Raw genomic sequence first — 14,998 nt, 5'->3', positions numbered from 1 at the left:
TTCTCACCCACAAAGGCAGGACCTTTCCAAAGGCTCGCCTGCCCCCCAGGCTCTGCGATCATGGCACCCCGCGGCCCGCCTGGATGTGCCCTTGACCTCACTGGCATTCACTCTGTCGTCTGTGGTTGTAACGTCATTCCTTGATCTGAGTAGGGTGTAAGGAGTTTCCCGATCCCTGTGCCCTGTGACGGCAGTCCAGACAACCCCAGTGGGTGTGTGTGTGGAGGTGACAGGCTGAGTGTGGCACAGCACTGATCTTGTGTGATTCACGTGACCGGTACCTGTCAAGGGCCTGTAATGGGCCAGGTCCTTCCATACCTTGTCTCTGGTTTCCTCACCCCAGCCTGAGAGAGATGATCCCCAATTTAGGGTTGAAGAAGCTGATGTGTAGACTTGTGACAGGTCTCCCAAGGTCACACAGGTAGAGCGGGGCAAAGTCAGGGTTTGAAACGAGTGCTGTGGCTCTGGGCACTTACCACCCCTGCCTGGCAGCTTCCCCAGCCCAACGTGGGAGGTGAACACCAGGAACCAGAACAGTGTAGCTTGGATTAGCCGCAAACAGAGCCCAGGAGCCTGTGGTGCAGTTAGGCGGGCGTTATTAATAATAACAGCAATTGCTTTTATTCCCTCGTTCGGCATTTAGTCGCTGAATGCCTGCTGTCCACCTGCATCTGTTCTAGGTGCTGGTGATACAGCAGCAAAGACAAAAGTTGTGCCCTCATCGAGTGTTCTACACAGCTAAATAAGTGAAACATATAGGATGTCAGACCAAGATAAATGCCACGGGGAACATTTACACGGAGGCAGCAGTGGTGGAGGGGGCTGGGCACTGCTTGTGGGTGGGGGGCTCCGGGGCGAATCAGGTGGTCAGGCGAGTGGGTTTGTTTCTTAGGACCACCATAACAAAGCACCACAAATGGTCTCGGGGGGTGGGGGTGTTAACAGGGATTTGTCCTCACAGCTCTGGAGGCCATACGTCCGAGACCAAGGTGTGTGGCCAGGTTAGTTCCTTCTGCGGCCATGAGGGAGAGTCTGTCCCGGGCTCTCCCCTGGCCTGGAGGTCGCTGGCCACTCTGGCGGTCCTAGGCTCATGGAAGCGTCACCTGGGCCACTGCCTGCGTCTTCACTTGGCGTTCTCCCTGTGCGCACCTTTGTCCAAATTCCCCCTTTTTCTGAGGGCACAGTTACTGGATTGGAGGCCCATCCTGCTCCGGTGTGACCTCATGTTCATGAGTTACATCTGTGACAGCTCTTTCCCAGTAGGGCCTCGTTCTGCTGTGCGGGGTGGGATTAGGACTGCGACATATGAATGTGTTGGGGGACAGCCCTTTATAGGAAGGTTTCGTGAGCACGTGCCAGGAGAAGACCTGCCTGGGGCAGAGGAGCAGGTGATGCTGAGACCCCGTGTCATGGAGCCTCTGGGGCGCCAGGCGCTCCAGTGCAGTCTTCTTGGAGGCTGACCTGACTCTGAACTTGATAGTGGCCGGAGAGGGAGGGAAAGCTGCGGTGGTGGTCAGGCGCCTCGAAGAACCTGTTGTCAGAAGCACATTCGGCTGTAGAAGGCGTTTTTCTCTCTGGGGCTTCATCGAGGGATGATCATGGTCAGTACCAGCCTCTGCACTGCTTCTCCAGTGCCAGGGTCTTGGTTTGAGGATGCTCTTTCCCACAGTGTCCTTCAGTAAAGGCCAAGGGCGGACCCCAGATGTAGCCCCATCCAGACAGATCTGCAGAGGGCCAGACAGGATGGTCGTGGGAGGCCTGGCCTCCCCCTTTGGCCGCTGACTGGGGCCTTGGGTGAAATGGGACAGCCAAAAATTGCAGCCACGTCCTCTGGCAAGATTTTGAATGGGGGTGTTCTGTGGGCTGGTGATGCAGACCTGGAGAGTTGAGGCCCAGATGTGAGAGTTGACACCCTTCTTTGGAAGTTGAGGAGCGTGACCAAGCCCCAACTGGACTGGTCAGCCACCCGCCGCTTTGGAGGGTGCTGGGGAGAGCCCGCAGGCCAAGGTGGCCTCTTTATCTCAGGGGACATTGCCATATCTGCCCCACTTGCTTGGAGGCCGCCTGCCCCCAAGAGGACCTGGTGCTCTGGGGCATCTTCCCGATCAGATCAGGGCCACTTTTGTTCTACTCTCTGACGTTCAATCTCCATGATCCTCGGCACCTCTCTGGGGGAAGCTGGGCTCTGACCACACCACATAATTTCTCATTCGTTCTCTGTCTCCTGCTGGACCACATTCTGCTCTGCTGGCAAAGGTTGTGTCTGTTGTCGCCTCTTAGGGAATGTCATAGATTTGGACTCAGAAGCACGTGAATGCCGGGGCCAGGGTGGGGTGGGGGGCAGTGTGTTCCTGCCCACGTGTTTGGTACCGAGGGGCCACACTTCTGCCCCTTCTGGCAGGCCTGAGCGTTGCAGTGAGAACACACCTGTTGTCTGTGACCTTGTGCTGCCTGGTGACGCCTGAGAGGTCGTGTCAGTTCCTGGGTTATGGTCTCAGGCTCTTGGTCTCCTGAGCTTGTGACTCTCAGAGAGAGCATTATTGTGCATAGGTTCCAGTCCCCAATCCTTCCAGAGCATGACTCCGTGCCTCCTCCCTTCTTATTTCCCAGCCTCCTGACTCAGATCTGACTCCATTGGGTGTCATTGAGCCCTGTCCCTTCAGGCCACACAGGGGCCTTGTCCCAGCTGCTCCTTCCCAGCAGGGGTGTGGCCTTTGTCCCATCCCTCCTTTTTTTTGTTGTTTTTTCAGAGAGAGAGGGCCCAAGTGCCCCTGTGCGAGTGGGGGTAGGGGCAGAGGGAAGGAGAATCTTAAGCAGGCTCCAGGCCCAGCTCAGAGCCGAGAGAGCTCGATCTCATTCATGCCTGTGAGATCATGATCTGAGCTGAAATCAACTTAACCAACTGAGCCACCCAGGCGCCCCTCCCATCCCTGCTGGCCTGCACGGTCCATGGCCATCCACAGCCATCACGCTGACCTGGGAAGGCACCAAGGCCTATCTTGCCATCAGCCCCTGAAGCCTCCCGCGTCTAGTGCACACACCTACCATCCTATCTGAGTGGCTGCAGAAGTTCCTTGCAGGGTTTATTCGGTTTTGCAGAACAAAACCCCAAAAAGTATGGAGTCATTTAACGTCAAACACTGAGTGTTAGACTGCGGGCTCCCCAGCACCCCAGGGTCCCCCGTGGGCTCCAGTGGTAGGTTTGCCTGTTGGCAGGTGGTGTCGCTGTGCCTCCCCCCCCCCCCCCGCCCAGCAGCACCCAGCTCCCTTGCCTGCTGCCCTTTGGGCTCTTCACTGTCCAGAGAAGGGAGAGGCCACGGTAGGAGAGACGGCTGTGGTTGAGTCCTGGCCCTGTCTGCAGCCACCCGTGGGCCCTCAGTCTCTCAGCTTTGAAACTAAGACTATGTCTGCCTCATTGTGGGGCGTGAAGTCCAGGTGAGAAAATGCTACGGGGTGTCCATCTGGCTCGTGGCTTGGCCCGCGTGAGCTCTCACGCATGCTGCCGCAGATGGTGAGTGTTGGAATGATTTCTCACCAGAAGGGTGGCTTTTTCTCACCCCCCAAATCTAACCCCGTCTCCCTCGATGCTTTGGCCACACACCTGCCCTAACCCCAGAAAGTGGTTTTGTTTTCAAGGTGTCGTATGCCCGCCCGAGCTCAGAGGTCATCAAAGACGCCAACCTGTACATCAGTGGCCTCCCAAGGACCATGACCCAAAAGGATGTGGAGGATATGTTCTCTCGGTTCGGGCGAATCATCAACTCCCGGGTCCTCGTGGATCAGACCACAGGTACGGTGGGTGGCCCAGATGTGGGTGAGGTTTTCCTCTAGACGGACTCCAGAGTTTCCAGGAAGACAAATCACTGCTTGATTCTCAGCGTCAGTAGTTCTTCCACCAGGGAGCACAGAATCAGAATGAGGAGACACTGGCTTTTGTTTTACGAGTCCGGGGACGGAGGATGCAGTTTGATGCATTTTATGGTGAAAACACCAAGAGATCCTGGCACCTTTCCTCAAGCACCCAGATGGCCCAGCCTGGCCTATGAACGGGCGGAAAGGCCACCAGTCAGCCGTTCGCGGCAGCTCTTAGGCACTCGGGGTGCGGTGTGGGACAGTCTTCGCTCATGACCCAGAGTCCCTACTTTTCACTGGCCCGAAGCCACAGGTAGCTGCTTCTGAGGAGCTGTTGTCGTCTCCATGATTTGGATGTCCCCCTCGGGTAGCACATTCAAAGCTCAGAGAGCTCAAGGCAGTAAATTCCCCTCACTGACCAGCCTGGCCACTTCACCAGCCCCTGTCAGGTCACCTCAGCCCAGGACATTAGCAGCCTGGGCTCTGGGCCTTGCACGAGACCATCAGACACAGCCGAGCGGAGGCCCCTCACCTGCCCCCGGGAGAGCCCCACGCAGGAGGCTGGTGCCAGTCCTGACCGTGCAGCCTGCCCACCCCACTGGCCTGGGCACTGGGGTCAGGACATCCGCTGTCAAGCCCCGTGCCTGTCTCTGTCTGGGGAGAGGTGAGCTTGGGCCACACCTGCTGTAGGACTCCTCTGTTCTGCCCCAACCAGGAGTGGGAATCTGTTGACAAACCGCTCACGGAGCTCAGAGAGGCCATTAGAATGATCTGCGTTTGATGTTCATGTTCTTCCATGTCCCCGCCCCCCCTTGGCTGTGATGTGAAAACAAACACTGGGTAGTTTGGTCCCAGGGAGTCATAACTGTGAGGTGACTCCCTTCCGAGAGGCCAGCGGCGCCCCTAGGAGGCTGCAAAGCAGATCCCAGAGAGCAGGTGGGCTGGGCCCTCCTGGCCTGTGACAGATGGGGGTAGAGACGCACACACATCGTCCTTGTCCCTCCAAGCTGTGTGCTTTGGGGTGGACAGCCTCACTACTTGCCCTCCCTTCTCCACCCCTACTCTGGAAGCTGAGCTCCGCATCTGCTGGCCCTGCTGCCCAGGCTGCAGTCCTGAGGCATAAGCAGCTCCAGTCCCTGGAGGCCTGAGCGGAAGGGGAGCCTTCTGGAGTGTGGTCCAAGGTGCAGCTCGCCGGGTAGCCCCGTGCCTAGTGCGGATGCCCACTCTGACACCAGGCTCTGCTGGAGGGACAAGGACCACACCACGGCCTCTGTTCTGCAGCTGTGCTCTGGGGCAGGGAGAGGGGTGAGGGCGAGGATCCTATTTACTTGGTGTCAACCTCTTTGGTCCACACCAGGACAGTTTCCTGGGGTCCTTGAAGCCCCCCGTACTCACCTTCAAGTGCCAGTTGAGAAGGAACAATGCAGTGGGCTGCTCAGTGTATGTGTTTGTCCTCAGCCCCATCTGCATAGGAGCACCTGTGTGGGCTGCCTGGGGACCCGGATGGTATGACCACGCTGGGCCACATTCTGTTTCCATCGCCCTCCTTTTCTACGTGTCATACATACCGCTTTGCCTCTATTTGTCTCCATCCAGCCCAGCATGACTGAGTGGAGCTGGCTGTCTCCAGGAACACCCCCACCCCAGACATCTAGCTTTCCCCAGTGGCTCTCACCACCCTGAGGGAGGTCACTTATGCAGACAGTTCTCCTCAGCCATTTGTGGGGCATTTGGTCTCCTTTCCCTCTGTAGGGCTGGTGTCTCTTAGACACCAGGATTGCCCCCCGGGCTCAGCCAGGAACTCCGAGTGGCGGCTGTCTCAGGCGTCCCGCCAGCCTCTGCTGAATAGCAGAGGGACTGTCTTCAGAATCTTTGTGAGGGCCAGAAGGAGGGGAAATGTGAGGGAGTCCCTGGGGCTCCCTGTCCAGGCCTGGGGTGTTGAATTGGGGAGTTAGAACGGTGGACCCCCAGGACTGTGGACTTCCATTCTGTCCTCTGCTCCAGAGGGGGCCACCAGCGGGGCTTCTCTGCTGGGACCCAAGGAGTCCCAGGGGACGAGGGCAGAGACTAGCAATGCTGGCGGGTTTGCGGGTCCAGTTTGCTTCCATATGATGTGCCTTGTAGCATTAAAGGGATGGGGCATCGCTCTTGGAAAAACTTAACGGCTGACAGAACTTAATTTTTAAATTTTGTTTTCTTACCTGTTTTAATTGTGAACCTTATAGGTTACTCATCTGGAGATCATGCCATTGATTGACCTCTGCTCTTGATTCTAAAAACAGTAGAGGGGAAAAAAACACCACCACGGGCCCCCTTCAAAGGGTGTCTACTCATCAGATCATTTAGTGAACATGTTCTCCCTCACGCTGACATTTTCTCTCTTGGGTTGTCTTCATTTCACTTGGGCGGTTTCCATTTGAAAGTCATTTTACAAAACCAAACAGGGAAACTACACCACACACACACTTTTCCTCTGTTCCATCTCAAGGTCCTTATCACTAGGATGGAACCTTCTCCCCGAGGGCAGCTTCCTGCCAGAGCCAGCCAGAGACAGCTGTCAGTGTTTTGCCTGAAGTTAAATACCCGTTCAGGCATCTATCTGTCAAAGGTGCCATTCATGCTGTTCAAGAGTAAATAAAAACAGTGTGTGTTGAGTGTGTGTTTTTAGGTGTTCCTTCTGAACTGAAATTGAAAATGAGTTGAGGCTCTAGAATTTCCTTGGCACACATGTGAATTGTCAGGTTGGATCTCATGAATTCAGTGAGTGTCTTTGGTGAATTTTAAGTTTATATATATTTAAACGATCGTGGAGCCCAGATGGAGGCAGCCTTGAGGCCACTGGGGGCAGCTGTGTGCCCTCCCAGGGCACTGTACTGGGGGGAGACCAGGAGGGGCAGGTTCCCAGTTGGGTGAGCTCGGATACGTGCTTTTGGACTCACCATGGAGTGTCCACTGTGCGTCACAGTTGTAGACGGAGATTCCTTGGCCCGAGGCTCCGTGACTGCTGTCTACTTGCTTGAATGGGGCCCAGGCATGGGATTCTAGGTGCACAGTGGGCGGCCATGCCTCTCACCGTGACACTGGTCACTTCAGCATCCCACCTGGCATGCCTGAGCCTCTCTGTGCCCCTCTGCGGCCCTTGGGCCAGCTGGGGAGACCCACATCCTGTGCCCATCGTGGGGCACTTGGTGGGACTCTGGGAAGGGGTAAAGAAAGGTGTGGGAGATGAAGCTGCTTGGGGGGGGGGGGGGCATCTGGTGTGCTCACTTAGCTGGTGACCCCCCAGATCCTGGGCTGTCCTGCTTTGGTAATTGTCATGCACTGGGAGCCGAAGGCCTTTGTCTAGAGAAGGAAACGTGACCCCAGGCAGGCTATAACTGGCAGTTCGGATGAGAATGTGCAGGATAGGGCTGTCTGCTACAGTCCCCCCACCAGGGCACATCCAGGACTTGCCCTCGGCTGTCACCTCTCCACTGCATTTTGATCTTCCCACCTGACCCCTGTTCTCCCCAGGAGAAGGAGCCAGGCCTCTTCCCCAGCCCCACCCTGTTCGTCTAGTTCTGCAGGGGACAGTTGTCATCGTTCCTCCCAGGCCTAGAACATGGATGGATTAGGGTGGAGGATGGCCAAACCCCTCTTCTGCCTGGCTTGTGCGGGTCTCGAACCCATGCTGGGCTGGCCAGACCTTCAGCAGGGCCTTGGATCTCAGGCAGCCTGGTCCCGGTCCACATTCTTGCTCTGTCGAGGGATTGGGTTACAGCCGGGACCCAGGGCTTGACTGCAGGTGGCTCAGTCTATGAGGCAGCTGGACACCACGGCAGGGGGCCCTGGCCCTTCCCGCTCAGGAACAAGGACAGGTTTGGTGTGGGCCCCAGACAGGGAGTCTTAACCTGCGGGGAGTCTGCGGGCAGGTGGCAGCACCACTGTGTGCACCTGAGCAGTTTTCTGGGGGAGAGCGAGGGGCTTCACTCGATTCTAGGCAGTCCTAGGACATTAACAATGGAACATCCCAAAGGTGAGTGAGGTGAGGGCAGGAGGAGGAGAGGGCTGTGGGCCGAGGCTTGTTCACTGGACTCTGTCCCCTCTGGGGATGGTAAAGGCTGAGTGAGCAGGGACTCTGTCAGGCCGGCCTGGGCGGGGACAGCCTACAAAGGCCTGGCTGGGCTACACGAGCCACCGTCACTCCTTGTTCACAGGGCAGGCCGCGGGGCCCCGGAGCACAGGGAGAACCCTGCAGACCCTACCTGGTGGGCACTGAGAGCGATGGAGGGTGTCCTCTCCTCCAGCATGTTTTTTTTTTGTAAGAGGCTGGGGTGTCTGTCTGGGACATCTGTCACCAGAATGTCTGTTGGCACTGAGGCTGTGTAGTTGCTGCTTCAACTCAGAAGGACGTCTGAAAGCTTAATCTTGCCGGTCATTTTTTTTTTTTTTTAAGTTCATTCGTTCATTTCCACGTTTAGGCTTCATTTTTGTTTGCCTCGTTACCTGATTTGAAACCATAGCTGACTGACTTCGCTTTTGCTTTTCAGTTTTAAAACTCCTTGTATTTTCTCCCCTAACTCCGTTTTTGTTGGTTTGTTAAAAAGGTTTGTCCAGAGGGGTTGCGTTTATCCGGTTTGACAAACGTTCGGAAGCAGAAGAGGCAATTACCAGTTTCAATGGTCATAAACCCCCAGGTTCCTCCGAGCCCATTACAGTGAAGTTTGCAGCCAACCCCAACCAGAACAAAAACATGGCGCTGCTCTCCCAGCTCTACCACTCGCCGGCCAGACGGTTCGGAGGCCCCGTTCACCACCAGGCGCAGAGATTCAGGTGGGTCGGGAGGCGGCGCTCTCATCAACCCAGCTCTTCCCACCGCGGGCCCGGCCGGGTCCACCGGCTGGTCAGAAAGCCGCGCCCAGAATCACTGTGTCTTCACGCCCCTGCCCCCATCGGAAGGTGTCTGTGTGAAAGGCGTTTATGTCCATCCGAGTATTGCCTGAAGTGGAATCCAAAAGGTGGTTCCGTCTCCAGCCAGCCCCCCGCCCCCGGGGGCAGAGTACGTAGCGCCCCAGGGCCCGGTGTTCAGTGGCCGGAGCTCGGGGCCATGAGTGTAGCAGCCAGAAGATGCAGCCTCGGGTGTGCGTAGGGGAGAGCTGCCCTCCTCCTCGGCGCGCAGGCCCTGCTCCCAGCCCTCAGGTAGCCCTCTCACTCACCTACCTGGGCGCTCACCTGCATCTCTAAATATCACACGGCTTCTGTTTTAAAAGCCCTGTCCTGGAGGCGAAAGGTTTTCTGACATTCCCTCGTCTTTCCAGACTGAAAATGACTCCAGTTGCCAGGCTCTAGGAGAACAGAGACGATGAGGGTCAGGAGCTTGGGCTCCAAAATCGGGCGTGTTCCGCCTCACAAGCAGTGGCAGTCCCGATTTCCAGGCCACTTGGTTTTTGTTTTTGTCAAAACCTCCATCAGTGGCGTGAGGCATGTTAGGGATCTTTATCTCTGCGACTTTGCTGGTTTCCCATCTCTGTCTTGGAGAGATTGGGCAAAATCCTGCACAGAGGCCCCCTGGGGAGGCACTGTCTTCAGCGTCTAGCAACGCAGAGTTCTCAACTCAGCTCAGGTTCCAAAGCTAGCCTTCCCTCATTGGCTTTTCTAGTTTAAAGACAAAGGCCGGGGAAGCGTCTTGGGATGGAAGTGAGGTCAATCCATGTTTGAAGGCCAGCTGACATAGTCTGTGTCACTGCTGGTCAGGTGGGACGTGTGGATGGCAGCGTCCAGCAGGTTCCCAGTAACCAGACTGGGCGAGCAGGGAAGAGGGTACGGGAGGAGGGGGGACTTTGGTCACAGGAAGGAGGAACAGAAAAGAAAGGGGACCAGAGTAGCCAACACTGCTGGCCAGGCAGGAAAGGGGTCTTGACAATTAGAGGCTCGCCGCGAGGAGAGACAGAGGGAAGCAAGGATGGCAGGAAAGGTGTGAGGAAAGACTGGCCACTGGAAGGTGGACTAAGATGAGAGCAAGAGGGAGAGAGGCCCAGCCGAGGGGAGAGTGTGCAGTCTGCATCTCACAGCAGGAAAGACCTCCCCCCGCCCCCGCAAATACTCAAGAAGGGCTCAGGTCTCCTTTGTACATCAGAGAAAAGAATGGGAGGTAGGTTTCACTGCAGCCAGGATGAAAGAAATCAGCTCCAGTTAGCAGGGGAGAAACCAAGTGACAATAATTAATAGGAATGAGAATCACGTCAATAGAAAATACTAAGGTAAGACTTCAGGTTATTTTCAGTATAACAGGTACATGACGATTCGGGTTAGCTGGTTTAACTCGGACCCACATTTGGTTTCCCACAAAACTGGAGGGGGGGACAGGTCCGTTAAAGTCAGAACGTCTTTCCAGTTTTTATTGAAAACCAGCTTGGCTTAATGTCACACAGATACAAGGGTACCTTTACCCACCCCCTTCAGTGCCACTGTGGTCCCTGTTGAGTCGAGACCACTAACAAGCCACTGGAGTCATTGAACCAACTCCGACCTCCTGATGCAAGCTGTTTAAAATTCCTCCCGTACATTCAAAGCCGTGGCCAGTGATGTGTCTTGATTCTTCCATACCTGCCTTGAAGAGATCCCCTGGATAAGTGGGCTGCACCTGGGGAGCTGGTCAGTCCGTCTTGTTGTTATGTCCGTCAAAAGAATGAATCTGTTGATGGCCCTTGAAAGCACCTGCTTACCCCTGGGTCAGCCCCACAGCGCGAAGCCTGGTTTTATTTTAGAGCAGGTCATGTTTCTTGTTTCTTGCACGGTGCGGCCCCCCAGACGCTCTGTCACGCTTGGGTAGTCTTAAGCCGATCCTAAGGCCATTACTTTTTAATTTCTGAAGCCTTTCAGAGGGCTGTGTGGCTTCAGTAACGATTTTGTCTTCTCCCTTAGTCCTACTGCAGTGGCCACACATTTGTAGAAGGCTTATTTTTTATGCAGCTGGAAGCGTTGCTTTGGAAAGAGGCCCACACTTTTGGTACAGCTTGGCAGACCTGCAGGCCGCAGGCATTGCTTCTGGGATGCCATGAGCCAGCAGCGGAAGGTCGCCTGGAGCTGTGGGAAGGAATTCCCTGTGCCCTGCGGTGGCCCTTCAAGGGGTGTGCTCACCTGGGACCCTCCAGCAGGGGCAGCCAAGATGAGGGCAAGATAGAAAATTTGGAGAAAGAAAAGGAAAAAAATCCTGCCCCCCACTCCCTGATGTACACACATATGGAGGCATAGAGTATGAGGATCGAGCTTCCTCCAGGGAGGTCCAAGGGTGGAACAACACCCGAGAGGACGCGGAGAAGCTTCTGTCATTCAGCTAGGGAAGCCTGGGACTCCCCCCACCCCCACCCCCAGTGATGGAAGGTACTGGAGGGAGCATGGCTCCCAGGGAAGCTGGTCAAGGCTCTGACCCTCTGGGCAACAAGTGTCTCTCCCCAGGGTCCACGGTCTGTAGTGCAGGGAGCCCCCTCTCCCCATGCTGAATTCCTGCCCGTGACGGATGGGGGCGCACCGGCCTGCATGACCTTGACCTGCATGCTGTGCTCTCTGTTTGCTAGGTTCTCCCCTATGGGTGTAGATCACATGAGTGGGCTTTCTGGTGTCAATGTCCCGAGCAACGCGTCTTCGGGCTGGTGCATCTTCATCTACAACCTCGGGCAGGACGCCGATGAGGGGATCCTCTGGCAGATGTTTGGCCCCTTTGGGGCGGTCACCAATGTGAAAGTGATTCGCGACTTCAACACCAACAAGTGCAAAGGCTTTGGCTTTGTGACCATGACAAACTATGAAGAAGCCGCCATGGCCATAGCAAGTCTGAACGGCTACCGCCTGGGGGACAAAATCTTACAGGTTTCCTTCAAAACCAACAAGTCCCACAAATAACTCGCTCATTGCTTTTTTTTTGTACGGAATAGATAATTAAGAGTGAAGAAGTTGAAACTTTTTTGTTAGTGTACAACTCATTTTGCGCCAATTTTCACAAGTGTTTGTCCTAGTCTAAATGAGAAGTGAAGAGGTTTTTATACTCGGGGATGCAACCGACATGTTCAAATGTTTGAAATCCCACAATGTTAGACCAATTTAAGTTTCTTAAGTTATTTCCTTTAAAATATATATTAAACAGAAATCTAAGTAGACTGCATTGACTCACCAGTCCCTCGGGACGGTGGTGAACCTGAAGCATGCTTTACCCTCTAAGACTGTCTAACACTCATTTCATTCGGTGTCTCCACAAACTGGATTTAAAAAAAAACAAAAACAAAAACAAAAAAAAAAAAACAGAAAAAGGAAAAAAAACAAAACAAAAAAAAAAAAAGACCTGACCTTTTAGTTCTAGTTTCCAGACTAAAGATGTTAGACAGATGCTGAGTGTGTGCTTTCCTCAGCCGCTTCACCATTTTTAAGCGATTTCTGCTTTTGGTTGACGGGAAATTGCTTTCCCGAGCAGGTGCCATCACCACCTCCTGCTCCCTCAGCCCCGGGCCCTGCAGGGGTGCCCGCCAGGGGGGGAGGGGGGGCGCCGCTGGGGAAGGGGGGCCGCACGTTGGGCCCTCCACGGAAGGACTCGAACAGGTCTCCTAAAGCCCAGGCGCCAGTGGGAACGGACCAAAGAGTTTCCGGGAAACTCCAGTATATTCCCCAGTCAGACCTAGCTCCCGGCACGCCCGAGGATGTGTTGCTACCCTGACATCCCGCATTTCTGTCCACACGCGGCATGCACGGTGCCCCGCACATCGGACACCGGCGTTCCCCACCGTTTCGCCAGTCCCCCAGAGCATTTCACACGGCCCAGGTGCGGAAGACCGCTCCATATTTTACGACCCCAGAAACATTTGAGCATTGTATTTCTCGCATCCCTTCTCGTGAGCGCTAGACTTTGTTTTGTTTTGTTTTGTTTTCTATTTTAGTCGGATTTTGTTTTGAAACTTTGCTTTCGTATGAACACTCAGCAGAAAAGTACTTACTTCTTGCCAGTTATCTATTAACAACAACGAGAGAAATACCCCTTTGATTTGTAGTTTTAAAGATTAACCCTCCCAAGTTCTCTTCATAACTGCCTTGACATTTTGGGTTGTTCTGTTCTGTTAATTTTCTTTTGCTTTTTTGTGTTTTTTGTTTGTTTTTACTTTTGCATTTAAGACCATTAAATTTGATTTTGTTTTGCTCGAATTTTGTTTTGTTTTTTATTTTACCTTTTCTTTCTTTTTGGCTAGGTAAGGTACAGATGGCCAGCATTCAGGGAGGATTTATAAGTCCTTAAGAAATAAAAACTTGCCTGGAGACCAAGCATTTGCACATCTGTGACACAGGAGTGCACAGTCACAGATGGCACTTAGTTTTAAAACGGGGGAGCCGGTAGGGAGAGGCAGAGAGTGAGCCTGAGAAGGGGCAGGGCCAGATCTCCAGGCGCCTCAGGAGTGTGAGCTGACTTTCATAACTGTCTGGTGTTTAGAGAGGACCAGAAACAGGGGAACTCAGTACCAGCAGTTTTTAGTCTCTACAAAAGGCTAAAAACGGGTACCAGTGGGCAGTTTTTGTTGATCGATATCATGGAATTGCGGCATTATCTATTTATCTACCTGCCTACCTACCTATTTATTTATTTATGTATTTATTTATTTATTTATTTATTTATTAAGTGGAAAAAATTGGGCACAGCCTTCTCCAGAGCAGGTCAGTGTTCTGAGAAGCCCCCGGACAGTTTGAGGCTCCCCGTTTCCCTCAGACTCCGTTGAGGGCCTGCCGACCGCTTGCATCGTCCTCCCCAACTTGAGATGTTGCCGTGTTCTCTTCCCACAGAAGGGCCAAGTGCATACCTTGAGGCCTTCTCATGAGTTGGCCACGTGCCACGGGAGGACCTCCCCCTGCCCCATCTCACCCCCAGCAGAAGTTTCCAGACCCTGAGTCAAAGCCAGCTTACGTGCCTCCTTCTGGAACCCAGAACCGAGGCCCGTTTGTCTGGATTTGACACAGAGTGGGTCCCCACTCTGTCCACCCCAGAGCGCCCTTCACCACAGACCGGGATGTTTTCCTGGAAGAATATGCCTTTCAGGTTGCGCTAGCCTTGGGCCAAGCATCTTCTCTGCGAAGGTGAGATTCCCAATTCCGAAAGTGACCCTTCGGTCTCTTCCTTGACACACATTCCTGCCTGCCCTCACTAGTGTTGGATTTCTTACTCAGATTCCCGTCGGAAGCGTAAACTGTGAAAGACAGTGGGCTCGAAGCCAGCACTGGCATTTCCCTCCCCTCCCTGTTATCTGGACCATATCGATTATTCTGATGTTGGCACTGAGGAGGAGGAGGAGGAGGAGGAGGTGGTGGAGGAAATGAGCCTTTGAAAGCGGCCCAAGGGGTAAAATTGTCCTTTTACGTGGTCTCCACTCTTTCAACAGCCTTCTAGCTAAAACCCCAGTGCATTTCTTTGGGAGTGTTACTTTGCAAGTTGTGTGGAAGGATTTCACTTTTGACATGTGACTTAACCCTGAAAAGCAATTGTCACTCCCGTTGAGTGACAGATGTTGGCCCTGTGTCCGAAAAGTCCCATTAGATCTTCCTCAGGCTTGTTTGCAAAAGGAAGATCCATTTTTTTAAAAGTCAGGATCCAAAAGAAACTGTTTTTTAAAAAAATTTTTTACATAGATCTATCACATTTGTATTTCGCAAAATGAGTGCTCTCCTTTTATTTGGGAATTTTGATGAAAAAGAATAAAGAGTAGATGATGTTAATTTATCGAAAGTTTGGTACACAAACACCAAAGAGGCTTTGATAGAATTTTCTTTTGGCCTGCGTAACTTCCCCTGATAGTTGTTTGCTGAGAAGCTCCCAGATTTGTGAACCTGGTTCCAGTTGAATTATTCATTTTTTACGCTCTGGCTCTGCCCTTCTTTAGTTTTTCATTGTAATATGCCAAGCTGTGGTTCTCTACGCTGGCTGTGCCTCTAGTCGCACACCCTGTGACTGGGTTCCCCTTCCCCTTCCCCGCCCCCTGCCCCCCCCCCCCCCCCGACTGCCACCATCTTGCCAGAATAGCTGCGGGACGGGCTTTCTTGGCCTGTGGGCAGATGGTGCTGTGTGGGCTCCACCTTCTTTGCTCCCCGAAGGTGAGTCTTTTCCCTTTGCCAAGGGCAGCTGCCTTAACCTTTGAGA

General features: G+C 53.8%; 1 protein-coding gene across 1 annotated transcript in view; it reads left to right on the top strand.

Moving 5' to 3' along the window:
• Positions 1 to 13,020, top strand: part of ELAVL1 (ELAV like RNA binding protein 1) — a 39,049-nt gene extending 26,029 nt beyond the window's left edge. The window contains exons 4-6 of the mRNA XM_027050271.2: positions 3,637 to 3,790; positions 8,439 to 8,664; positions 11,409 to 13,020. Of these exons, the coding sequence (XP_026906072.1) occupies positions 3,637 to 3,790; positions 8,439 to 8,664; positions 11,409 to 11,733 (705 nt within the window). The 3' untranslated portion in view covers positions 11,734 to 13,020. The remainder of the gene's footprint in view (positions 1 to 3,636; positions 3,791 to 8,438; positions 8,665 to 11,408) is intronic.
• The last annotated feature ends 1,978 nt before the right edge of the window (positions 13,021 to 14,998 follow it).

The sequence above is a fragment of the Acinonyx jubatus genome, chromosome A2, assembly GCF_027475565.1.
Source record: "Acinonyx jubatus isolate Ajub_Pintada_27869175 chromosome A2, VMU_Ajub_asm_v1.0, whole genome shotgun sequence".
Taxonomy (NCBI): Eukaryota; Metazoa; Chordata; class Mammalia; order Carnivora; family Felidae; genus Acinonyx; species Acinonyx jubatus.
This window is presented reverse-complemented; position numbering and strand designations above follow the sequence as displayed.